At 36.1% G+C, this 25,837-nt stretch overlaps 3 protein-coding genes across 8 annotated transcripts; 1 reads left to right on the forward strand and 2 right to left on the reverse strand.

Annotated features, from left to right (window-relative positions):
• The first annotated feature begins 1,993 nt into the window (after positions 1-1,993).
• LOC108198532 (two-component response regulator ARR1-like) lies at positions 1,994-5,144 on the forward strand. The gene is made up of 5 exons (XM_064083837.1): positions 1,994-2,147; positions 3,690-3,839; positions 3,960-4,334; positions 4,422-4,498; positions 4,677-5,144. Exons 1-5 carry the CDS (start codon positions 1,994-1,996, stop codon positions 5,142-5,144), a joined length of 1,224 nt encoding a protein of 407 aa, XP_063939907.1.
• Positions 5,145-6,408: 1,264 nt separating this feature from the next.
• On the reverse strand, positions 6,409-10,855 carry LOC108198929 (putative lipid phosphate phosphatase 3, chloroplastic). Of its 5 annotated transcripts, none has more exons than XM_064082546.1 (8): positions 10,607-10,855; positions 8,511-8,732; positions 7,983-8,070; positions 7,744-7,853; positions 7,577-7,667; positions 7,262-7,450; positions 7,119-7,178; positions 6,409-6,698 (listed from the first exon to the last, which is right to left on the reverse strand). In XM_064082546.1, exons 1-8 carry the CDS (start codon positions 10,655-10,657, stop codon positions 6,538-6,540), a joined length of 972 nt encoding a protein of 323 aa, XP_063938616.1. In that variant the 5' UTR covers positions 10,658-10,855; the 3' UTR covers positions 6,409-6,537. The 5 variants fall into 5 exon arrangements, with proteins under 5 accessions (XP_063938616.1, XP_017222188.2, XP_063938618.1 ...); XM_017366699.2 differs by having other exon boundaries at positions 6,409-6,731; positions 10,607-10,854; XM_064082548.1 differs by lacking the exon at positions 10,607-10,855 and adding an exon at positions 10,483-10,501 and having other exon boundaries at positions 6,409-6,731.
• Positions 10,856-12,551: 1,696 nt separating this feature from the next.
• Positions 12,552-25,721, reverse strand: LOC135148350 (putative lipid phosphate phosphatase 3, chloroplastic). 2 transcript variants are annotated; one of them, XM_064083192.1, is made up of 8 exons: positions 25,163-25,721; positions 15,283-15,504; positions 15,028-15,115; positions 14,814-14,923; positions 14,071-14,161; positions 13,328-13,516; positions 13,180-13,239; positions 12,552-13,006 (listed from the first exon to the last, which is right to left on the reverse strand). In XM_064083192.1, the coding sequence occupies exons 1-8, from the start codon at positions 25,211-25,213 to the stop codon at positions 12,816-12,818; spliced, it is 1,002 nt and encodes a 333-aa protein (XP_063939262.1). In that variant the 5' UTR covers positions 25,214-25,721; the 3' UTR covers positions 12,552-12,815. The 2 variants fall into 2 exon arrangements, with proteins under 2 accessions (XP_063939262.1, XP_063939263.1); XM_064083193.1 differs by lacking the exon at positions 25,163-25,721 and adding an exon at positions 16,496-16,579.
• Between the last annotated feature and the right edge of the window lie 116 nt (positions 25,722-25,837).

The raw sequence follows: 25,837 nt of genomic DNA on the forward strand, positions 1-25,837 counted from the left end.
CTTCCTCTATATTCTTATATTTGGGATTTTTTTGGGATTTTGCTTGATCTTTTATTTCATATAGATCATTATTTTAAGTAATTGTGACCGGCCAACAATTTTTCTCTATACAATTTGTTCTTCTCCTACATATGTGTAGAGTTATAGAAGTGAAATTTTATGCATGTCATGTGTCGATTATAGAGTTTTCTTTTCTCTTATTATTTTTTCTGAAAATCTATGTAAATTTCTAGGTAGAACAAATTCGAGCTTTGATCATGTTGAAGGGATAGGCTACATATATATCACATGACCATAAAACAACATACATGTTTTTTATTTACATCCAACCTGTTTTTGACAAATATTTTAGACAAAATTTTATTAATAGGAACCAGGTAGCAAAGAACATGCAGTACCATGAAAAGTGCAAGTTAGGGGGTGAATAATTATTTGAGTCTTGTGGATACTGTAACTCTGTGTTGTAAAGTATGTAATAAAAGAAAGTAAATAATTATTTGAGTCATGTGGGTAGTGTAGCTCTATGTTGTAAGGTATGTATAAGGTATTATTATATGGGATGGGTATCATTCTTGAATAATGTTTGTGTAACATAAGATCAAACCTTACGGTAAATATACTAAGATTTTAAGTGAACTGATTGATCACTTAACATGATATCAAAATTCTATACTTGACTTTGCTCATTTAACTCTATACTGATAATCAGGTACAAACATATAATGAGCCGTCTTTGCTATTCGATCAACTAAATCCAATTATTAATAATAAAAATATTATTGCTCTTTGCTTTCAAATTTTGTCACTCTCTATACTCAACATACATCTATTTTGAAAACTAATATTTATGGATTTAGCACCATAAATACATTGTATTCCAAGTTCTATCCTTGAAACTCACTAATGTAATAAAAAAAATAAAAAATGATGTAGTATAAATGATTAAGTTATTTACAGATAATTCACAAACACGTCCTTACGACAAATATAAACTATAGAGTAAAAATGTCACATTTTTTCAGCTTGAAGTTCATTTAGCATTGAACTTGAATTATGTCCCAAAGGTATTGTCACAAACTTTGAAGTCCTTGCAGCTTATGACTGCGTCATATGCATCTCTATATCATTGACAGGAGTTACTGGAAATTGAGCGGAACGTGCCTCGCCTACAACATCAAAACGTGCATAAGGACCTTAACCTGAAGAAAAAAAAAAGTTATCACTACAAAAAAAGTGGCTATTTTCGACCGTCAAATTCTGGTCAAAAATAGCTATTTTCGACCGTTTATGGACGAAAATAACAGAATAGAGGTGGTCGAATATAGTCGAATTTAAAAAATCCGGTCGAACATATGTAATTTCGACCAAATACAGTCGAACTTAATTTCGACCAAATTTGGTCGAAATTATAAATTTGAGGGAAATTCAAAAATTTGTAAAATTCAAAATTTTGTCGAAAAATTCAAATTTGGCGCTCAAAAATATTCAATTCGACCGAAATTGGTCAAACTTATAAGTTCGACCGGTACCAGCCGAATATGGTCGAAACTAATAAATTCGACCGAATATGGTCGAAACTAATAAATTCTCAAACAGGTTATTTGATCAAATCCAGAATTTCAAATGAAATTCAGTTTCCCAAACAGGCCATTAAGATATTTGAAATCTCAACATAATCAATGAGATTTTGGAACTCTACATTAACTCCGCTATATATTGTCTAGAATTCGTATGGAATCAAAATCAGATACTATCAACTGAAATTCATATACAATATAAAATTTATCAAAATCGCAGTTAATACACTCTGACAGCCTGTATATTGAAATTCATATACAATATAAAATTTATCAAAATCGCAGTTAATACACCCTGACAGCCTGTATATAAAAAGCACCCTGTACCGAGTTTCGGACTGTGCCTTTCTCATATCTTTCTTCTCCCGATTCTTTTTCCACCTGCGTAAACTCTATCTTTCTTCGCTACAATATAAATGGATGTTAAAAATATCGGCGATCGGCGTGAAGGTTCAGGGGATAAGGGCGTCTTCCCGGGATTTGCCCCCAATATTCGTATTTTATTGATCGATCACGACACAAATTCACTTCTGTCCCATGCATCAAAACTTGAGCAACATTTATACAAAGGTAACTAATGGCTTGTTTAATGAATATTTTGAAATTTAATGTTACTTTATTTTCAAATATTTGAAAATTGTGCTTTCAAAAAAGAAAGTTGATTGTGAATACATCATCGTGGTATTTTAAAATCTTAGTATTTGTGTTTTCTAAATTTTGATCAATAACATTGATTAAAATTTTAAAATACATAGATATAATTAATCTATATCGTTATTATATTTTAGATGGAGACGAGAAATCTATTACCGTCTCCATCTTTATCCTAAATTTTTTTGGAACCCTTCAGGTTCACCTACCCCATAAGCAAATGAAGGTGGGATGAGAGTATATCCCCTCTCATCCCATCTCATGTTCTTGTTGTATTATATAGTACTCTACCAAGATTAGTATTATTCATAATAATTTATGTGAAATGATATTATTATGTGAAATGATAAAATACTTGTGAAAGAATGTATTTTCTAGCATCTTTTTTTTTCAAAAATCAATTATAAATCGGTTAGTTTAAAGATAGATTATGTATATAAAAATTACAATTTTCTTTTGAAAGTCAACTAATTATTATGCTAGATGCTAAATTACTAGTATAGATATGTATTTTCTGCATCTTTCTTTTTCAAGAACCCGTTACAAATTCGTTAAGTAGAGTTTAAGATTGGATTATGTATATAAAGATTATCTTTTTTTCCATAAAAGTTGTTTTAGTTTCTTGGGGCTTCGGCACGAAACTCTATAAGTACCAAAATGATAAAGGATCTCTCGGATAATTTTTGGATATTAAGATGTTGATTTTTGTTTATTTTATATATACTTTGGGGTGCTTGGATGTGGATATGTATATCTTTTATTTATATTATTATTTTAGTTTTTAATTAAATAATTTATTGTAAATTTGAATATGAATATATTTAGAATTTTTTATAAAGATGTTTAAAATATTATATAAATTAGATATTATGCATTACCATATTTTGGCATATATTTTCATATCAAAAGTCAAATATCTCAATCTCAAATGTGGAGATTAATCTACTTGTGTAAATAGTGTTTCTAGAGTCAATGTGAAGATTTTTTTTGTGATTTAAAATTTATGTTTATTATGTAGTTGGTATTAACTTTAAATAGTATAATACTTTTATTAATTTTATGATAATTTTTTATATAAATTAATGAAAAAACATCTTACTCACCTAGTTAATTGGTCACTTACTGTCACATCCTACTGTCACAGCAGAACAGTGACGATCTTAGTTTAGTTTATAAGTACGAGTAATATTACTATCAAATCAAATTCCACTATCAAATCATAATCTTTTGATGTCCACGAGGACTTTGTAGATTACCAAACTGTGGTATATGGACTCCTATACTTCCACTTATTTTTTGTTTTGAAATTCAATACTTGACCCTATTTTTGGAAGAAAATAAACTCGAGATTGGACCAACATTTAACCTTTTTAGATTATAAGGTCAAATCTCATGGAAAATTGATAAACCTCTCTTATTTTGTACTAATTCTTGATAATGTATCTTTTGATTTGGTTTCAGTGTCTGCTGCGGAATCAACTGAGGTTGCACTGTCATTGCTCCAGGCTCGAAAAAATTATTTTAACATGGTAATAGCTGATCTTGAACTGCCAGAAGGGGGAATTTTTGTGGTCGTGGATAAATGTCGCCAGATGAACATTCCTCTCATTTGTGAGCTCGATCAACTTACTATTATTACAAATGATTTCGAATGTTATATTATTTCTCTTCTCTGTTTATAGATATGTAGTTACAATTTTTTGGCATTCGTATATTTTTTTATATGTGCAGTGATGGCCAGAGATGGTACCGTGGAGATGGCGATGAAGGTTCTAAATCATGGGCCGTGCTACCTGGCAACCAAACCGCTAGGCCAGTACACGGTTGATAACCTCTGGCAGCACATCGTTCGAGTGACAGGAGAATTGCCTACTTCATTAACCGAGACTGCATTCGTTGGCCAAGACGAACAGGGCGATTCTAGTAGTCGTGTCAGTGGCGATGGTGGTGGAAGCAGTCCAAAACAAGGAAACTCGAAGAGGAAATCGAATTCTGCATTTGGAATTAAGGATGCAGATGGTTGCAACTCAGGAAACTTACGCATGACTTGGACTCATAAGCTTCATGCAAAGTTTCTGCAAGCACTTGACGTTCTTGGAGAGAAGAGTAATTTTAAGAATTTATATTTTTCTGAAACAATAATTGTGTTGTGCGGTATTTATAATTTATCGAGTGGTTTGTTTTGTGGGACAGGACCTAAGCCGGAGACGCTTCTAAGGATGATGAATGACCCGTCCCTGACACTTGACGATATTTCTGCTCATCTGCGGGTAATTTTACATTTGTGGCATCGATGATGACTCGTTGAAAAATAATTAATTAAATGATGATCACTAACTAATTATGTGTAGTTTGTCTAGTTGTGATGCACAATTTAACTATAATAATTGATTAATTGATGATCACTAACTAATTACGCCAAATTTTCCATCTTCACTGTTACTGCAGGAATATCAGAGAGATCAGAAAGCGCGCTCTGTTAATCTGCAGGAAATTGGTGGTCCAGTCGTGCCAAGTTTGCAGCCTGCAGCACCAAAGAGCATTTCCCTACGAGGCCAAACCTCTGGTACTGCAAATTTCAACTCTGTGGCAGCGCGTTTTGCTCCAAACATCCCAAGGTCTCCAAGTTTGCCAAATCCTCCCAACTCTGTGGCAGCGCGTTTTGCTCCAAACATCCCAAGGTCTCCAAGTTTGCCGAATCCTCCCAACTCAGTGGCAGCGCGTTTTGCTCCAGAAATCCCAAGGTCTCCAACTTTGCCAAATCCTCCCAGCTCTGTGAGTAACTTCGCGGGCTATACTCTTTCTTATGTGAAGGAAAGGCTGGATGCCTGGAACAATGAAAGAGCACGTGCTAACAATGGATTCCAGGCGCCTAGTGAAGAACCAAAAGGTGCAACCAGAGGATCAGAGGAGTGATACCGTCAAGTGGTCACCCAAGCAATGGTTTGCAGGCATTTGAAGCAGAAATTAGCTGCTAATTCTGGGACGGTTATGTTTGGTTGAACTTTTTTTGTTTTTTTAATAAATGTTTGGTTGAACTTGAATGAGCAAATGCCTGAGGCATGCTCTTCTTGAACTTATTTCTTGATGACTTTTATTTTAAGATTGCTTTCTTCTTCTATATTCTTATATTTGGGGTTTTACTTGATCTTTTATTTTATATAAACCATTATATAAGTAAGGGTTTTTCTAGTGTGTGCTCATGGTTACACACCAACAACCACTTTTTGTTGAGGTGGAGGGCATTTGCAGGGGGCCATGATTATTAATGAGATTTTGGCCAATAAGAGCCCTCCACCTCAACAAAAAGTGTTTGTTACACACTAGAAAATCCGTTTAAGTAATTGGAACCGGCCAACAATTTTTATCTAGAAAATTTGTTCTTCTCCTATATATAGAGAGCTCTGAAAGTGAAATTTTATGCATGTTATGTGTCGATCATGCAGTTTTCTTTTTTCTTATTATTTTTTTTTGAAAATTTATATAAATATCTATGTAGAACAGAGTTGAGCTTGATCATGTTGAAGGGATGGGCTAATATCACATGACCATAAATCAACATACATGTTTTTTATTTACATTCAACCTCCTTTTGACAAATATTTTAGACAAAATTTTATTAATAGGAACTACGAACTATATAGGTAGCAAAGAACATGCAGCACCATGAAAAGTGCAAGTTAGGGGGTAAATAATAATTTGAGTCTTGTGGATATCATAACTCTGTGTTGTAAAGTATGTAGTAAAAGAGGATAATAATTATTTGTGTCGAGTGAGTAAGTAGTGTAGCTCTATCTTGTAAGGTATGTATAAAGTATTATTATATGGAATGGGTATTATTCTTGAATAATGTTTGTGTAACATAAGATCAAACCTTACAATAAATATACTAAGATTTTAGGTGAACTGATTGATCACTTAACATGCATGATATCAAAATTCTATACTTGACTTTGCTCATTTAACTCTATAATGATAATCAGGTACTGACGTATAATGAGCCGTCTTTGCTATTCGATCAACTAAATCCAATTAATAATAATAAAAATATTATTGCTCTTTGCTTTCAAATTTTGTCACTCTCTATACTCAACATACATCTATTTTGAAAACTAATATTTACGGATTTAGCACCATAAATACATTGTATTCCTAGTTCTATCCTTGAAACTCAGTAATGTAATTAAAAAATAAAAAATGATTTAGTATAAATGATTTCAGTTATTAACAGATAATTTACAAACACATCCTTATGAACAAAGCTATATATCGTCAGGTTAGGATAAATATAAACTATAGAGTAAACATTTCACATTTTTTCAGCTTCAACTTCATTTAGCATTGAACCTGAATTATGTCCCAAAGGTATTGTCACAGATAATTCTGAAGTCCTTGCAGCTTGTGACTGCGTCACATGCATCTCTATATCATCGACGGGAGTTACCGGAAATTGAGTGGAACTTGCCTCGCCTACAACATCAAAATGTGCATAAGGACCCCAGCCTGAAAGAAAAAAAATTATCCAAAAGTATATTATATAGCGCCTGTTTGGTTATCAGAATCAGAAGTTGCTTCTTCCTTCTGCTTTTCTTAACTCGTTTGTGTAAATAAGTAGAAACACTTTTAAGAAGTTGAGAATGCTAGTTTCTCTCTCAGATACTTTTTTTCTAAACACTTTATTAACTTATTTATACTCCTAATCCACTTCTTTACTTTAAACAATAAATCAATTTTTTTTAAGTTTCCTCAAATGGCCCCATAAATATAGTATGTGATCACCTTCTTAGTATCCTTAGTATCCTTAGTATAGTGGAACAAAGCAATCTAAATAAATTTTAATCACACAAAAGTGTAGACTCAAGTTTAGTGAAATGATTTTTCAGAGCCTACCATTAGTGTGATATGGTGGTGGGAAGAATTGAAGATAACATATGGTAGCCATGACAAGCCCTGGATAAGGAAAGAAAATTTAATTAACAGTGACTCTAGAGCAAGAGAATAGTTATACAAAAAAATATATGAATAGAACTAACCCAAGAGTCCCCCAACAAACACGTCCTGCCAATGATGCCAATAATCATCCACCCGAGAGACACAAACAAGAGCTGCAGCAAGAAGAGGAAGCAAAACAATACAAATTTTTGCCACATTTCCCTTCTGATCGAATGCTTTAAGTTTTCCAGCTAAGTACAAAGAAAGAAATCCTAATCCTGCAAAGGACCCTGCATAGCATCACGCTAATTTGTCATTGTATTCATAAAACTATCATATTCTTAGCATCACGATAAACAAATATATTATGAAAATTATTATACAATAATGTGTCATGAAGTAAGAAGTGTTCTTACATGAAGCATGACCACTTGGAAAACTCTTACGTCCTTCCCGTATCTCATTTGTTATACCATGGCATACGACATTGCCGAATTGGTCATACAACTGAAAATGGGAGTATTAATAAAGATCTGATAATAGTATCAAAAATGTAAAACTATAATGATTTAGGCTGGCATACTTCTTTGCCATCAGGAAAGCAGCGCCAGAAGAAATCAGGTCGAGGCCGGCCGACTGCATTCTTTATTGAATCCGTAAGAACTCCGGTTATAAGTACAGCGGACAGTAGGCCTGCAAAATGAGTATATATGTTAAATCATCATCGGTGTATACGTTTTTCAGGAGGAGGTTATGACAAGATCATCGAAAAGAATCTCGAGCCTCAGACTATAATTGCCGAGAGAAAGAGGAGATATTCACCTAAAATACTGTGGTGCAGATCATAGACGCTTCTTCTCAGGATATAGAAGAGGCTAAAAACAATTAAAGGTAACAAAACTGCATAAATCTGTATAATACCAGAACATATAATCAGTAATATCTCTAGAGTCTAAATAAATCATTAGGACCAGACACGGTGAAAGGCTAGATAAACTTGGATGAAATGGTATACAGGGGAAGGAATAAAATTTATATTTTAAATTAGAGGTGATCAGTGAAAATGTTTATAATTTTCATTAATTCAATCATTCTATTTCAACTATATTCCTTCATGTTTTGGAAGGAATTTTTATTCCACTTCATCATAAAAAATTTAGACTCACTCATATTTAGTCACTATTGTTTCATACTTTATTCTTTCACCATAAAATTTCTTTATAATTTTTTTTTTCATTCACTCCTCATTCCATTCCATCCAAGTAAACGCAACATTTATATGTTATAATACTAGTTCAAAAAGTCAATATGAAATAATGTCCTTCTCACTTCTCAGTACAAGAAACTCACCGGAACAGTCCATAATGGCACCGTGTTGTCTTTCAATGGATACTTAAGATCCGACATCATATCCTTCCCAACAAAGCGATTGAATGGGTGTATGATATTTAAAATGATCTCGACGCACAGAAGTAAAAGCAAGATAAACCAATCATGCATGTGAGTCCTAGCAACTGTGGTTCCATGAGACCAGATAGTATGCATACCATGCTCAACCTCCCTTTCCCTACCCTGTCGTAGAAAAAAGACACTAAGGTCAATGAAATTAGGTAACTTAATTGATGTGTGTATTCCTCACAGCCAAGTGCTATAAACGAACATATACAGCCTCCAAATATGGGTGAGATTACTCGCAGACAAAGGAGAACAATTCTCTGAAATATTTACACTAATTATGTAAACTTATATACATATTCTCCCGTACTTTCGTTCTATAATACATTGTGACAATGCATAAGCTCCATTTCCAGTGATAACAGTTTACAATGTAAAGATGCACTTCTTGTCATAAGGTTTCTTCACAACTTTAAGGAACTAAGATTAACAAGTATGGTTGACGCACACTTAGAAAAGTTGCGCTAGTCAAATATTGCTTATAACTTGTCCAGTAAGAATCTAGACTCGGCAATTTGGTACACGAAACGAAAAGTTAGTGTGAGTTTAAATTTTGAAACACGAACACGAAAATATATGGATACCAACGTGCGTGGTAAATTTAATATCGGATATAGTTTTAATTTCATAGATACGAAAATACACGAATGTATATAATATATATATATATATATATATATATATATATATATATATATATATGTCAAGTTATATGGAGTCCACTTTTTATTGGAGTCCTTGGAGTCCATACATGTTCTGCAATTAAAAATATAGCTTAAAATATTACAAAACACATTATTTTTCGAATGATGTTCTACAAACATCATTACTTTATTGTAAATCCTACAAATCTCAGTACAGTATATATGTTCTGCAACATGAACATGTATGTTCTGCAAAACTAAACATGTTTTATAGAATAATATATATTGCAATGGTTTACTTGTAAAATATATGAAATCCGCAAGATTTACAATAAAATAATGATGTTCGTAGAACATCATTCGAATATAATGTGTTTTGTATTATTTTAAGCTATATTTTAATTGCAGAACATGCATGGACTCCAAGGACTCCAATAAAAAGTGGACTCCATAGAACTTTACTCATATATATATACATGTACAAATTTGTATACAACTATAGGCAAATATTAAGATTTAATATATATTTTAAAATAATACATAAAAAAATATTTTTTAAAAAATATATTATAATTACATTTTATTATTATATTTATATTAAAGGTATGCAAGAATTACACAACATGTTTAAAAGATATGAATTTGAGATTGGATACATAAAAACGAGTCTAAGTATCGATTTTACCCTCAAATATACGAAGACGAATATATACTAATACCATATGAAAACATTGGACACACGGCACAATTGCGACATCTTTCATCCATGTACGTACGTGAACCAGGATTAATGACCAAGCAAACAGCCATAATTTTACATAAAAAAACACATTGACATATGAAAGATGTCAGATGCAAGAGGGAAAGACATGATCTGTAACGAAAATCCAAACCCTTTACGATATACTGAACACTGAATCTTGCATCGTCTACCCTGTAACTAGCAAATGATGTAATATCTAGACCCCTTCACAGCTGACTAACAGAATAAACATCTATGATCACCCGAGGGAGAGAGAGACGGAGAGAGAGGGTATCGGGGGAGAGAGATAGACAGAGAGGGAGGGAGAGGGAGAGAGAGAGATAGATAGAGATAGAGAGATAGAGAGAGAGGGGGGGTGGAGGGGGGAGAGAGAGGGGGAGAGAGCGAGAGAGAGAGCTAGAGAGAGAGAGAGACGGGGGAGGGAGGGAGAAGGGGGGAGAGAGAGCACGAGTACTGCTACATATTTGTGACACGAATACTACTTCATTTTTGTCTGGTGTCGGCATGCAGCATACATTAATGCAAGTCTGTACATTTTACACATACAACAAACATCTAAATAACGAACATAAATAAAAATTAACCTGAAAAATATCTCTGAACTTGAGAACGAACAGGAAATCCTTCCAAGTCATTTCTTTATAAGCAGAGACAAGCACTAATATCCGAAATTTCAAGAACAAATGTGTCAACTGAATCACAAATAACTGCTCTTATACATGAGTACAGGTTGTTTTTTATTGACTAATCTCGAAAATTTAAATTAAACTTTTTTTGGAGGGGGTTAATTATACAGGTGTTAGGCTAGTTGACCCCTTGACATAAATTTAGAGCATCGTACACGATACTACAGCGTGGTTCGACGTGTGGTTCTCTCTCTCTCTTTAATTTATGGAACGTGTAGTTAATCTTTTCTTTCTTAAAAACGTGGAATTGATCTTAAATTAATTAGGTTGTAATTTTGAAAATTAAGATAAGATCAAGTCGCAAGTCATTTTATAGAGTTTCTTACTAATGTATTTGCAAAAATGAACGTACTGATCAAAATAATCGATACCCGCAGTCATACAATACAAGATTAATAATGATAGATAACGGACTTTAAACGAATAATAATGCGGTCGCTTATAGTATATTTTTTCAAGTGTTAAAATTTTGAGAGAACTTATAATTTTTGTTCAATTTTTTCATTTAAATTACTTGACCCAAATTTGAAGTTATATATTTGAAAAGTAATGGTGGCTCTTAACCACTTCCAACCGTGTTCTTATATAACTGATTTTAATTGAATAATTTATGTGCATACGGGGTCATTTATGTGAGTTGAATTAACCATACATTCTTAATGAAGATTTGAGAAAAAAAATTAAGACAATATTTTTGAGTACCTAACATTTTTTTATTGGAAATGAATGATTTTACTTTCTTACCCACAATCTGAAGTCATTAAAAATTTGAACATGCTTATTTTTATTCATTATTTCCTAATATATTTTTATTTTTTCATAAAATCTAATTCCATTCTCACACAACTAAAATTCCCGAATATTTTGTTTTTGCTAAGCAAAATTATTATATAATAAAATTCCCAAATTTTATTAGTTAAGTAAGATACTTTTCCTTTTTTACAATATTACTTAGTTTAATAAGTAAAAAAGACTTTCTTTTGTACTCCCTCAATTTCAAATTAATTTTCCACTTTTAAAAAATCATACAATTTAAAAAAATTAAATGTTTATAAATTAATCGTATTAAATGACTATAATATGTGGAATGAGGTTGAACTAGAAAATACAAATAAACATGTGAAGCAGAATTGATTTTGAAAATATAATTTTGAAAGTTGAAGTGAACAAAAACAAATTTTATTCTTAGAAGTGGACATGTGAAATTGAAACCGAGAGAATATATAATTTATAAAACAAGTAAGAAACTACAGGTGATAAAGAAGTTAATTTAATATGTTCATATCAAATATAAATTTTAAAAAAGAAAACTTCAATATCATAAGAACAATGAAGCAAGAGTTAAATATAACATCTAAAGTGGACTTGACTGATATCACCAGCATCTTCGTTTCATTCCAACGTATATTCCTCAACACCTGCGCCAATCAACTCAGATCCCTTTTATTTTTGCTTTATTTATGATACTTTGATACTCTTGTGATTTGATATATGTGTATTTAACGTGTATGATTTGATTTTATTAATAAGGATGTTGAGATTAACATCGTGGTTTGTAAAAGAATTGATAAGTCAAAATTATTTTATATTGGAATTTTAAAAGTTTTTTTCATTCATGAAATTTGAGGATATTCAATTCAGATTGAGATTATTTAAAATTCATTATTCAAATGTTAATGAACTTTTTTGGACTTAATAAAATGATGAATTTTGTAAAATTGTTCAGTACATTTTAAAAAATTTGAAATTCCCAAAATAATTAGATTTTGAAGAATTGTACTTAAATCCTAAAAACGCTCATCAATTCACACTCTATCTATGCTACGCGGTACAGGCGGTACAATTAAGATCAAAATCATATACAATACATTAAACATATATTATATAAAATCCATTAAAATTTTAATCGAATACACCCGTCAATCACATTAAGTGTCAAACCGCTCTAGAACATCTCTCTCAACATGGTCATATCAAAAAACTCATAGCACTACAGCTTCCCGGAAAGAACTATAAAGTGAAATATGTACAGAGAGCCTCTAGGCCCTCTACCACAGCTAGATATATTTGCCAGATAGATAGAGATACCAATAGCCGTGTAAAACTTCTACATTCTGCCAGCTTCTACATCTCTCAGCGTCGAGCTTGAGTTTTGGCCTAAAGGTACTGTGACAAACTCAGAGTTCCTTGCAGACTGAGACTGCATCACATGCATAGGAAAGCCATTTACCGGAGGTGCTGGGAGCGAACTAGAACGTGTCTCGTCTAGAGCATCAAAATGTGCGTAAGGACCCCAGCCTGAAATAAAATCATCTAAAGCATTAGAACAAGTTTGTAGGTGGATACATTTAGCATTTGTGAGTGAATGCATGTCCTTTGTAGTGTAGGGCAGAATAAATATTAGAATACAAGAGAATTAATTGCTAAAGATTAAGTTGAATAAAAATATGAAATATTATTGAAGAGCCTACCATCAGTGTGATATGGTGGTGGGAAGAACTGAAGATAACAGATTGTTGCCACGACGAGTCCTGGAGTTGAATAACAGCTTTTTAGTAACAACCACTATCCAACAACACAAAATAATTTCATAATGGCAATCAAATGTTAATAATATACCCAGGAGCCCCCCAGCAAAGACGTCCTGCCAATGGTGTCGATAGTCATCCACCCGAGATACACCAACAAGGGCTGCAGCAAGGAGAGGAAGATAGACGATACAAAGTTTTGCGATATGTCCCTTGCGGTCGAATGCTCTAATTTTCCCAGCTAAGTACAAAGAGAGAAATCCCAATCCTGCAAAGGACCCTGTGCATTGTCATGCTAATTTGTCAGATTCATAATTTAATACAAGGCCACAATAGTCAATAGAATCACACTACTGACTACGCGTTTGACAAACACAAACAAGCTTGGCAATACAAGATTACAAAAAAAAAAATGATACTATGGTCTTTTAGCAGGACATGTATACAAGAAGCTTTAGCGGTTTATGTGCTATTAGCTATTTATTAGAAAACCAATTTGCATTCTGATATCAGCTGGCAAACGCCTAAAATGAACATATGTGTTTTAAACAAATCCCCGAAGATTAAACATGCTTTCAGACATACAAAATATCTACAGTAGCACTACATAGAAAAAGATTTCAATATCAGCATTGCATTTGGATATAGAAATCAACTTTAAGACACTTTTTAAGTGGGAGAGTGATGGATTGTATAAGATACTAAAATGGGAAATTAAATTGAGCGTATTTGTACCATTGTGTCTTTATTTTTAACATCTTGATATAACAAATTTTATATAGAACTGATGTACAGTTGTACACTCGTGTATTACAAAGCAGGAAGTGTTCTTACATGAAGTATGGCCACTTGGAAAACTCTTATGTCCTTCCCTCATCTCATGTGTTTTACCATGACATACAACATTGCTGAATTGGTCATACACCTGAAAACAGGAATTGAAAAAGAACTAAGCGATCAAGTGCATAAAACTAGATTATTTCATGGTAACATTGCAATAACTTTTTGACATATATATGTTATGGAGGAGGCAAGTAATCCAGATCTGCAATCATTTAAACAAGAACATTGCAAAACTACAAGGATGATATTACCCCCCTTCTAAAACATTAAATAGAATGGCGGAGTCATATTAAATGTATTTAAAGCTACAAAACCTTTCACACTGGAAATATTAGAGAATCTGCAAACAGAACTACCTTCTTTTTTTTTTTGCTAAGTTGGCCTGTGGTTTTGCATTAATGATAAATTATTACCTCCACTTTGCCTTCCCAAGTTTACAGATGTGATTCGTTCCAATTGGATCTTACCTCATTTTCAACAGATGTATATACTACACAGGCAATAGCAAGTAAGATGGTGTCTAATTATTGGGCATCTTCATTCAAATTAAGTTTATCCACAATATTTCTTCACAATTTACTTCTTAATTGGGAGTCATTGTTATCCTTCTAATATTTAGGGTGATCTAATCATATTCCAAGTAGGACACTAGTAAAACTGAAACTTTAATACACACACACACACACATAAATAGTGGAAGACTATAATAAATATCGTGGTTTAGGCTTGCATACATCTTTGCCATCAGGAAAGCAGCGCCAGAAGAAATCAGGCCGAGGCCGGCCAACTGCAAGCTTTATTGAATCTGTAAGGATGCCAGTTATGAGTACTGCGAATAAGAGGCCTGCAAGTTGAGGATTATGTTCAAGTCATAATCAGTTGAAGATAATCACAAGGTAAAAAAAAGGCTTTAGTAAATAATTGCTAAAAGAATTACGATGTGCACACCTAGGATACTGTGGTGCAGGTCATACACACTTCTTCTCCAGATATAGAAGAGGTTGAAAATAATAATAGGCAATAAAACTGCATACACCTGTGTAATATTAAAACAGGCAGTGAGCAATGACTTCTATAGACAAATAGTAGGCATATACAATATGTAAGAGGTTAAGAAGTTAAAGGTAAAACAGAGAACTAAATATATAGGGTAATACCACTAATATATATATAATAAACTATTCCACTGTACGAGAAACTTACCCCAACAGCCCATATAGGCACCGTGTTGTCCTTCATTGGATACTTAAGATCAGACATCATATCCTTCCCAACAAAACGATAGAATGGGTGTATGATATTTAGGATGATCTCTATGATCACAAGTAATAGCAAGATAAACCAGTCATGCTTATGACTCCTTGCAACTGTAGTTCCATGAGACCGGATAGTATGCATACCAAGCTCAACCTCCCTTGTCCTGCCCTGTTAGAAGGAAGGAAAAAGCCAAAATAAGATCAATGATATTAATATTTCATTACTACTTAAATAATTAATTAATTTGGAGTGTGCGTTCCTCAAGACAATGAAAAGTATGACAAGCAAACGTATAAAGCTTTTAAACAACAGCAAGGTTAAACTATATTAAGATTTATGATGAGCTTGGCCCACCAAACTAAACAAGAGGAAGCAATCCCCTGTTCTCCTCGTATAACACTATATTATAGTAATCTAAAGTTCTTAACTTATTTTGCCTTGCTTCTATTTGGAGTGAATTGTGAGTGATGCATAATCTCCAAATCCAGTCGTTACAATTTACAAATCCAAAAAGATGCACTAGGTGTCTTCCTGTTTTGGCATTAACATTTATGGTTTGAGTACAGTAGAAAACTTCTACAGGTAAATTGCCTCCCAAAAATGAGATTATATGACTTTCCATTCAGAAAATATACAGTATATGCAATATAAGAGTAACTACTATACATGATCAATAATATTTATTTGACATACTCGTATCATTATGACAATATACATAACATATAATTATGCAAGACGGAAGACATATGTACTATTAAACAGTGATTCTTGCATATTCTACCCTTTAACTAGAAATCCACATATATAATGCACATATATAATGATTGCTCATTGTTTACACACTTTCACTGCATCTTTTTCCAAAATCATAATATAGGATAGGAAGAACCCAACAACTGACTAAAGAATCAGACATCCTTAATTGCCCCAAAATAAGAGTATATAAATAACTGGGTACTTGGTGCAGCCAATAAAGGAGGAGCATAATAATATTGGACTAACATATATAGGAAAGAGTAGAGAAGGTGATCTGATTTGGTATAAACCGTAGCATCATCATCATCATCATCATCATAATCATAATCATAAACTACTAGTGTTATTTTGCAATATATGAACTAGTAATCAACAACTAAAACAATAAGCAAAGCTTCATTACTCAGAGAAGAAGAAGAACAATCATGTTTCTTAGAGAGAGAAACCACAAGATAGAAATTATTTACAAGACACTAACTGTTTCTATGAGTAGAGAGAAAGTTGTTATAGCAGAAAATGTAACTGACTAAGCTGACATGGCAACAGCCAGCTGGTGACAGCTGGGGTTACAGCTGGAGCTAGCCAGGTGTGATGCTAGTGTCAGCATCACTCTCAACAACTAGCAAAATGGAAAGACAATATAGAAATGTAATTAGTACTCAGACCTAGGCCTGGAAATTTGACACGTGACACGCTAACACGAAACGAAACGACACGAAAAAAATGGATATGGGTTTTGATTTTCGATACACGAAACACGAAAGTACACGAACACGAAATTACACGATAGATTTCGTGTCGGATATGGGTTTTCATTTGGGGTACACGAAATACACGAAAGTACACGAAATATTTGTAGATAATATTTATTATATATATGTTATGATATATTAAATATATAATTGAGTAAAAAGTATATATTTATATGTATGTGTGGATATATATTGTAGATACATTAACAAATTTATAGAGAATTGTATACAAGTATAAATATATCATTCACATTTAATAAATTTATAAAGGAAAATATATATTAAATCCATTTTTTGATTAAAAAATATATTAATATTTTTATATATAATATACACGAAAAGTACACGAAATATACACGAAACGATTCGGATCGGATACGGGTTTCAAATTAGGTACACGAAATTAATAACGGGCGGATACGGGTTTCACCTTCGAGTACACGAAACACGAAAATACACGAAACGAAAGTATACAAAACGAAACGATTGCCACCCCTAACTCAGACCCGAGTGATCGCTCATGTAATCTTCCGTCCCTTTCTCAATTATCCATCTCTTTTTATCTCGTGGTTCTATCTTTTTGAATATATGTGACAGATAAACAAAATTTAGAAGATGAAATCAAAAAATGGCATTATTCAGTTAAAATTGAACTATTTGGTACATAGTTCATCATAATATAGTTTAAGCTTTCGTGCAGAGTAATGAAGGTCCGGTAATATAAAATTAGAGCTTCGTTATGCTAGAGAAAACTACTAGATCTGATACTAAAATACGATAATTAGCATAAACTCCAGAATAACAAAGTAGTGCGAAACGATTACAACGGAAAAGTAATTGCCACTATTCGAGAGGTGGTCTCTCCCAGCCCTACTCAACAACAATATTCTCTCGATAAACTACCCCAGTCTCCTCCCTTCTCTTTTTAACTCTCTTCCAGCATAAAGTCCTTTTTGCCCCTCTGGGTCACATGTCTGTCTGGGCCACTTTCATAGCCCTCTTCTCCTTGGGCCTCCTTTGATATGTTATATGGGCTGGTGGTGCGACAGCATTCATAGCATTACCCGCCGCCCAAACCGACACCTTGTCCTCAAGGTGAAATGTTGGAAACATTTGGTTGAGGTAATCGAACTCTTCCCAGGTTGCTTCAGTTTCAGATAGGCCTTCCCATTTTATCAGCACTTCACCACCCCCTACTGCAGAATTCTGACTCTGCCGGACACCTAGCACTTTTTCTGGGTAGCCCTCCCATTCCAATTTTCCATTAACATTGTTCGGAACTGTCGGTTGTGCTGGTATAGATCCCTCGGCTTTTCTCAACTGAGACACATGAAATACAGGGTGGATCTGAGAACTGGCTGGTAACATCAGTTTATATGCCACTTTCCCTATGCGTTTTTCCACCTTAAACGGGCCATAGTAACGAGCCGCTAGTTTTGCACAAGTCCGCCTTGCCACCGTTTGTTGCCTATACGGCTGCAGTTTCAGGTAAACATAATCTCCAACCTGGAACTCCAAATCCCTACGAGATGTATCCTCCTGTAACTTCATACGCTGCTGAGCCTTAATTAGTTGAAGCTTGAGGTCATCCAGGATGGCGTCACGCTCCTGTAACTGATCCTCTAAGCTAGATACAGAGGTGCTACCTGGAATGAATTTAACCAGAGGAGGGGGATCTCGGCCATACAGTGCCTTAAAAGGCGTGTACCCAGTCGACGCATGATAAGAGGTGTTGTACCAGAACTCAGCCCAAGATAGCCAAGAAGCCCAGGTTTTCGCCTTGCCATTGATGAAACACCTCAGGTATGTTTCGATACACTTATTCACTACCTCCGTTTGACCATCCGTTTGCGGATGGTAAGCTGTACTATGGAGCAGCTTGGTGCCTTGCAACTTAAAGAGCTCCTTCCAAAACAAACTTAAGAAGATCTTATCTCGGTCAGAAACAATAGTTGTAGGGAACCCATGTAGTCGAGCCACTTCTCGGACAAAAACCGTGGCTATTCCTGGGGCCGTGAAAGGATGCTTAAGAGGTATAAAATGAGCATACTTGGTGAGGCGATCAACCACTACCAAGATGGAATCCACGCCGTTGGACTTTGGCAGCCCTTCCACAAAGTCCATCGATATTTCATCCCACACAGTTGCTGGAATGGGCAGGGGGTTTAGAAGTCCCGCAGGTTTCAGAGTCTGAGCCTTGGCCTGTTGACAAACCGGGCAGTTCCTGATGTAAGTGGCAACCATTTTCCTCATTCCTGACCAAAACCAACACGACGCCAGTCGTTGATATGTCTTGAGCTCCCCTGAATGTCCCCCCAAGGGTGAGTCGTGGTAAACCTGGAGCAGTTGCGTTACCAGTGAACTAGTGTGAGGGATAACCACGCGGCCTTTATACTTAATTACTCCCTGGTCGAGGCTATAGCCTGTGGGAACTACACGACTATCTTCAATGTCCTTTCTCAGCTTCTGTATCAAGGGGTCGCCCTCAATTACACCCTTTATATTTTCCCAGGGAGGTCCAGCCACAGTTAAACAAGCCCCCAACTCGCCCACTGCAGGCCCTTGTCTAGATAGGGCGTCAGCCACTCGATTAGAAACCCCTGTGCGGTACTGAATCTCAAAGTCATAACCCATCAATTTACTGACCCATTTTTGGTATTCAGGACCCACTTCTCTTTGCTCCATCAAGAACTTCAAACTCTGTTGGTCAGTACGCACTAAAAACCTCCTACCCAGAAGATAATGACGCCACTTGAGGACTGCCAAAACAATGGCCATAAGCTCTTTCTCGTAGATCGATTTCAGGCGAGCACGTTGGCCCAGTACTTTGCTGAAATATGCAATTGGGTGTCCCTCTTGCTGTAAAATGGCGCCCAACCCAAAACCAGAAGCATCCGTCTCTATTATAAACCCTTTTGTAAAATCTGGCATGGCTAAAATCGGAGCCGAAGCCAGAGCAGTTTTTAAAGCCAGGAAGGCCGTCGTAGCCTGTTCAGACCACCCGAATTGGTCTTTTTTCATTTGGTCTGTGAGAGGCTGGGCAATGGACGCATAACGAGCAATGAACCTGCGATAATACCCCGTCAAGCCTAAGAATGATCGCAAATCCTTGAGATTCTGCGGTTGTGGCCAAGATAACATGGCCTGAATTTTGCTGTCATCTACTGCTACCCCCTTTCCAGAAACGATATGGCCCAAATAAGCCAGCTGTGTTTGGCCAAATTCACATTTACTCCAGTTCGCATATAATCCATGATCCTGTAAAGTCTGAAGGACCTGAGACAAGTGTTGTTGGTGCTCCACCGGGCTGGTGCTATAAATCAGAATGTCGTCGAAGAAGACTAGGACGAAACGACGTAGAAATGGCTTGAAAACTGTGTTCATAAGTGCTTGGAACGTCGCCGGGGCATTCATTAAGCCAAACGGCATGACGAGAAATTCATAGTGTCCCTCATGGGTCCGAAAGGCTGTTTTCGGAACGTCTTCAGCCCGTACCCGAATCTGATGATATCCGGATTTAAGATCCAATTTACTAAAAATGCACGCACCATGGAGCTCGTCTAACAATTCATCTATGACAGGGATCGGAAATTTGTCAGCCACCGTGACTTTATTTAAAGCCCTGTAATCAACACAGAACCGCCAAGAGCCATTCTTCTTCTTAACCAAAATTACTGGGCTCGAAAATGGGCTATTAGAGACTTGAATGATGCCAGCCTTGAGCATGTCATGGATTAAGGACTCAATTTCGTCCTTCTGAGCTTGCGAATATCGGTATGGACGAACGCTCACGGGGTCAGTCCCCTCCTTGAGAATGATGGCATGTTCGTGGCCCCTCGAGGGAGGGAGGCCTGCTGGAAGCTCAAATACAGCTTTGTACTGTTCAAGAGTTTGCTGTAGAAATGGTGGCACCACTGGCTCACCTTGGTCAGGTGGAGAAGCAGTCCCAACCAACGAATTAAACTCCACTAGAAACCCTTGGTCCTCTCTCTTGATGGTCTTTAACATGCTTTTCAACGAGATTAGAGAGCGGCCTAGAGCGGGATCCCCTTTCAATGTAACACTCTGCTCCCCCAATTTGAACTTCAGAGTTTGTGTCTTCCAATTTGTGGACACAGTACCCAGTTTCTCGAGCCATTGAACTCCCAAGATAACATCAGAGTTGCCGAGGGGGAGGGACAGAAAATCTTCGACTATTGTAAGTGATGGCAACTCAAGTACTACTGACTTGCAAACACCCTCACCCACTACTGTGTCCCCATTGCCCAGAGATACGCCAAACCCCTCTGTCTTAACTGCATTCAAACCCAATTGTTGCACTGTGGGCGTGGAAATGAAATTGTGGGTCGCACCTGGATCGATCATAACTACTACCTTCCTGCCCATGATTTCCCCAATCAGCTTAAGTGTCTTGGGGTTCGAAATCCCAATGACTGAGTTCAAAGAAATGGAAGACTGAACTATAGGCGCCCCCTCTGTACTACCCTCTGTCCCCAACAACTCAGTACCCTGTTTGTCCTCTGTCATTTCCCCTTCTGCATCATCCTGGAGCAAGATGACATTTAATTCACGCTTCTTACATCGATGCCCAACCGACCATTTCTCATCACAACGAAAACATTCCCCCTTCTCCCTTTTTACTTGCAGTTCCTTCTCACTCAACCGCCGAAACTCCCCCCCGGGTTTAGCTGACGAAGCTCGACCTGTCATGTTAGTGCCTGGGCTCGAGGCAGACGACACAGTAGGCGAGCCACTAGAAACAGATGATACAACAACAGAAGAGTTCGCTATGTGGGACTTAGTGCCAGTAGAGTGGGAAGGTGTGGAGTAATGAGGGGAGAAACCACTTACAGGGCTGCGCTTAGCGCTGTTTTGTTTGAGCTTTTCCTCAACTTTCACTGCCAACTCCATCGCGTGGTCCAATGTCAATGGACCCAGCACTCGAACTTCGGCCTTCAGCTCCGGTTTTAGGCCATTGAGAAATTGGGCGAGAGCAATATCTTCTGGTACCCCTGTCAATGGAGCCATTAACTCAATGAATCGTCGCCGATAATCCAAGACATCGGCAGTTTGGTGATGATGCAACCACTGCTCCTGTAAACTGCCAGTGGACGAGGAGCGAAACTGGCGCAGTAACATGCCTTTCAACTCAGCCCAGTTACGAATGGGACGACGCCCGTTTTCCCATTGATACCATAGTAATGCGTCACCATCCAGAGATACTACCGCCGCCTCCAAGACCTCTTCGTCCCCCAGTCGATAAAAGTGAAAGTAACGCTCAGCCCTCAAAATCCAGCCATCGGGGTTGGTACCATCAAAAATCGGTAAATCCAGCTTCTTAACCTTCCAATTACCCCCAAATTGGTCGCCGGGTCGACCCGACCCACCTCGACCCGTTCCAAACCCCGACCCATCAGCTCGACCCGATCCATTACCTACTCCTGGACCTGAGTGCGAATTAGAACCATTTGTGTGCACCGACTCACTCGCTTTTAGGGCTGATAAAGAAGAGCGGATCTCAGCTTGAAACTTATCTTGCTCATCTTTAGATCTAGCAGCCCGAGCTTCCAAACGTTGCATTGATTGCTCGATAGACAAGGTTAAGTGATCTATGAGCGAGCTCTGCATCGTACGAGCAGCGCTGTTGACGGCGACGGAAACCTGCTCCGCCATGGCGGCGCGGAGGTCAACGAGCCCTTGCTCCAACTGCTCAATGCGAAACTGATTTGACGGAGGTGCACCCATGACGCTTGAAGATCGAATGGCTCTGATACCAATTTGCTAGAGAAAACTACTAGATCTGATACTAAAATACGATAATTAGCATAAACTCCAGAATAACAAAGTAGTGCGAAACGATTACAACGGAAAAGTAATTGCCACTATTCGAGAGGTGGTCTCTCCCAGCCCTACTCAACAACAATATTCTCTCGATAAACTACCCCAGTCTCCTCCCTTCTCTTTTTAACTCTCTTCCAGCATAAAGTCCTTTTTGCCCCTCTGGGTCACATGTCTGTCTGGGCCACTTTCATAGCCCTCTTCTCCTTGGGCCTCCTTTGATATGTTATATGGGCTGGTGGTGCGACAGCATTCATAGCACGTTATATATAATGTCAGGTTTAGCAAATAAAACTATGTTTATACACAACTCGCACATAGTTGTAGGTTGGAGTGTTATAACCAGAGGCAGTGATGGACCAAGAGAAAATTGAAGGAGGGAATCTGTCCAATATGAATATATTAATTTTGGGAAGTGTACTAACCACAAAAGATGGAAGCAAGAAAAGGATTGGTGGATTGTTTATTGCAGTTGCTATCTACCACACCTGGAAGGAGAGAAATTTCAGAATTCATAATGTTGGTAAACATAATTCCCCGTCAAGAGTCCTGCTGCGTGTTAAGGAAATGGTCCGGGAAAGACTATTCTCCTGTAACAGCTTCAAGAGAATGGCTGCCAATCATCCTGGCATCATCCCATTGCTTTATTAGATGTTATTTCTAGATAGTCTATTGTAGTGCTGTAGTGTTGTTGTCTAGTTGCTGAGTTAATCATCTTTCTGTTGTCTCCTTGAGTTTCTTATGCTTGCTCCTAGTTAGGGAATTTCCTGTGTTTGTTTGTATTTCTTTCTTCAGGGGCTTGCCCCTCTGGATCTTGTATTAGTGTTTCCGTTTTTTCAATAAATTTTATTTAGCAAAAAAATAACAGACTGATAGGTGAACAAGATTGTAAAGTATTAACCGCCTCTTCAATTAGTATCATATATCACAAGGGCCGCACTCACAACCCCTTAGTATATCAGTAGCTGACCTTCAGCATTTCAGCCCCCCAAATCCAGGACATCTTTTTTATAATATTCAACCAAATGAAAGGCAAATTCTAATGTCTACATTTCAAATATTCAGTTTCAAGTGTCATCGTTATATATTCCCACAGATTTCCTTTCCTAATTACTTTGATGACAGTAAACAGAAAAAAGATATAAAATGAAAGGACTGGAATTAATGGAAAATGATGATATACACATCTTCCTGAACCTTATAGTATTGACCACCAGTCCATCCTCAACTATCCTGAATATACAAATTTTGAACTACATATGAACTGGTAATATTGTCTTTGTGAAATATATGCTAGTTTCACTTTTATTGCAGGGAACAACAAAAAATTCCACATAGTCTACAGATTTAACATTCATAGTCTACGGATTTAACATACATTTTTTGTTGCATAACAGTGGTTTACCAGTTCACAATTTTACATAACAGTGGTTTACCAGTTCACAATAAGATGTTCGAGACAGCATAATATAAGGCATATTCCCCATTCTCCATCCACTCTGCTTATTACTAAAAAATAAAATTACCGCACAAATGGTTCACGTGTTATGCCCAAGGGAAGAAAGTAATTACATGATAAACTGTATCAAGACCATCTTGTTATACCACAATATTCACAAGATTATTACAGTCTTGCACAAAATTATTACTAGTACTACTGAATAAATTTTTTCTGTTGATTGGAATATAATTAGAAATTATATTCTGGCTTCTGAGGTTCAAACTAAAGATGATTCGATCGAATCAGATAGTGGATTAATGTAAAACTAATTAAATTAAATGATTGATACAGTTAAAAACCTTGTTAAATGTATACATTTTTCACCTGGCAGTGTATTCTAAATGAGTAAAATTGGTGTCATAGGTATTCCAAAATTTATTCAGAAGCTTTGCAGTATAAGATCAAGTGTTTATATAACTCTCTACATACATTCACCTAATTATTACTCCCTCTGTCCCATTTAATTGTATACGTTTCTTTTCAACTGCTCGACACGCATTTCAATGCTCTTATAAAACATAGTTCCGTAACTTATTTTTGAGATTTTCTTTTTCTGAATAAAAATATAACATCCAAACTTTAATTCAGAAAAAGAAAATTTTAAAAATAAATTACACAACTACACTTTACAGGAGCATTAAAGTCCGTGCCACGTCCCCGTCCCCCAATGTATACTACTCAGGGGGACGGAGGGAGTAATTGTTAGGTATCCAACACAGACATACCTCGAGTCGGTAGGAAAGAGAGCTTACAAGGATCACTCGAGATATGAAATACTTATTTCACTTGCTATGTAGTTATATCCCTACACCGTCGGATATATAATATGAGGATATTAAGACCTATTTCCTAACACTTTCAGGTTTCGCGAGAGTTGGTTACATATATTCATTATTATCTCAAAAAATTATAAAGTAGAACACAAAACATACTATGTATCCTGCAAAAATTAAAATCCAAGGAGCAGAAAGAATTGAACCTGAAATGCTTCTCTGAACTTTGAAATCGAAAACATGTCCTTCCAAGCCATTTGTATATATACACAAGCAGTACTTCCAAAAATCTAACAATAAATGTATAAAAATGAAATATATTTAGTTATATACAGAGAGACAGGCTCTCTTCCAAATGGCAACAACTCCCCAACTCAAACTGCAGAAATAACTACTTGATTTTTAAAAATCTCTCTCCCCCTCTCCCTCTCTCTCGATCGAATTCAAACTGCAAGATAACTACTCCTTGTAATAAAATCTCTCTCTCTCCCTCTCCCTCTCCCGAACTCAAACTGCAAGATAAACTCCTCCTTTGTAATAAAATCTCTCTCTCTCTAACGCTATGTACGGAAATTTCAAAGAGAATTTGTTTGGGTGATATTTATAGGGGCAACTTAGCCGTCTGTTAAGTTGACTCCGTTAAACAGTTTCTAGAGCGTTGTTTGATTGTGTTCGCTTGTTCCGTCAACAAAGGCGGGTGGAGTCTTGAATATACGGACCAAACGGTGTAAACCTTTTGTGCAGAGAAATTCTAGGACATCGATTAGATAGATGATGCTTCCTCTTTCCCTTTCTTAATTCTAATTTTGTTTTCTTGGTCAGAGTTAAGCTAAAAGTATGAATTTTAAGCTCTTTTTCATAAAAATAATATCAACTTTTTT

Source organism: Daucus carota, chromosome 8, assembly GCF_001625215.2.
Source record: "Daucus carota subsp. sativus chromosome 8, DH1 v3.0, whole genome shotgun sequence".
Lineage (NCBI taxonomy): Eukaryota > Viridiplantae > Streptophyta > Magnoliopsida > Apiales > Apiaceae > Daucus > Daucus carota.

Bases quoted from the DNA above. Each gene is read 5' to 3' on its own strand.
- LOC108198532 (XM_064083837.1), top strand. From the start codon at position 1,994: ATGGATGTTAAAAATATCGGCGATCGGCGTGAAGGTTCAGGGGATAAG. The intron at 3,840-3,959 runs GTGAGCTCGATC...TTATATGTGCAG, and splicing joins GATGAACATTCCTCTCATTT to TGATGGCCAGAGATGGTACC. The intron at 4,335-4,421 runs GTAATTTTAAGA...TTTGTGGGACAG, and splicing joins TGACGTTCTTGGAGAGAAGA to GACCTAAGCCGGAGACGCTT.
- LOC108198929 (XM_017366699.2), bottom strand. From the start codon at position 10,657: ATGACTTGGAAGGATTTCCTGTTCGTTCTCAAGTTCAGAGATATTTTT. The intron at 8,733-10,606 runs GTTAATTTTTAT...TTTCTACGACAG, and splicing joins AGTTCAGAGATATTTTTCAG to GGTAGGGAAAGGGAGGTTGA. The intron at 6,732-7,118 runs GTAGGCTCTGAA...TTTTTCTTTCAG, and splicing joins ACCACCATATCACACTAATG to GCTGGGGTCCTTATGCACAT.
- LOC135148350 (XM_064083192.1), bottom strand. From the start codon at position 25,213: ATGGCTTGGAAGGACATGTTTTCGATTTCAAAGTTCAGAGAAGCATTT. The intron at 15,505-25,162 runs GTTCAATTCTTT...TCCTTCTAACAG, and splicing joins AGTTCAGAGAAGCATTTCAG to GGCAGGACAAGGGAGGTTGA. The intron at 15,116-15,282 runs GTAAGTTTCTCG...AATATTACACAG, and splicing joins TGCCTATATGGGCTGTTGGG to GTGTATGCAGTTTTATTGCC.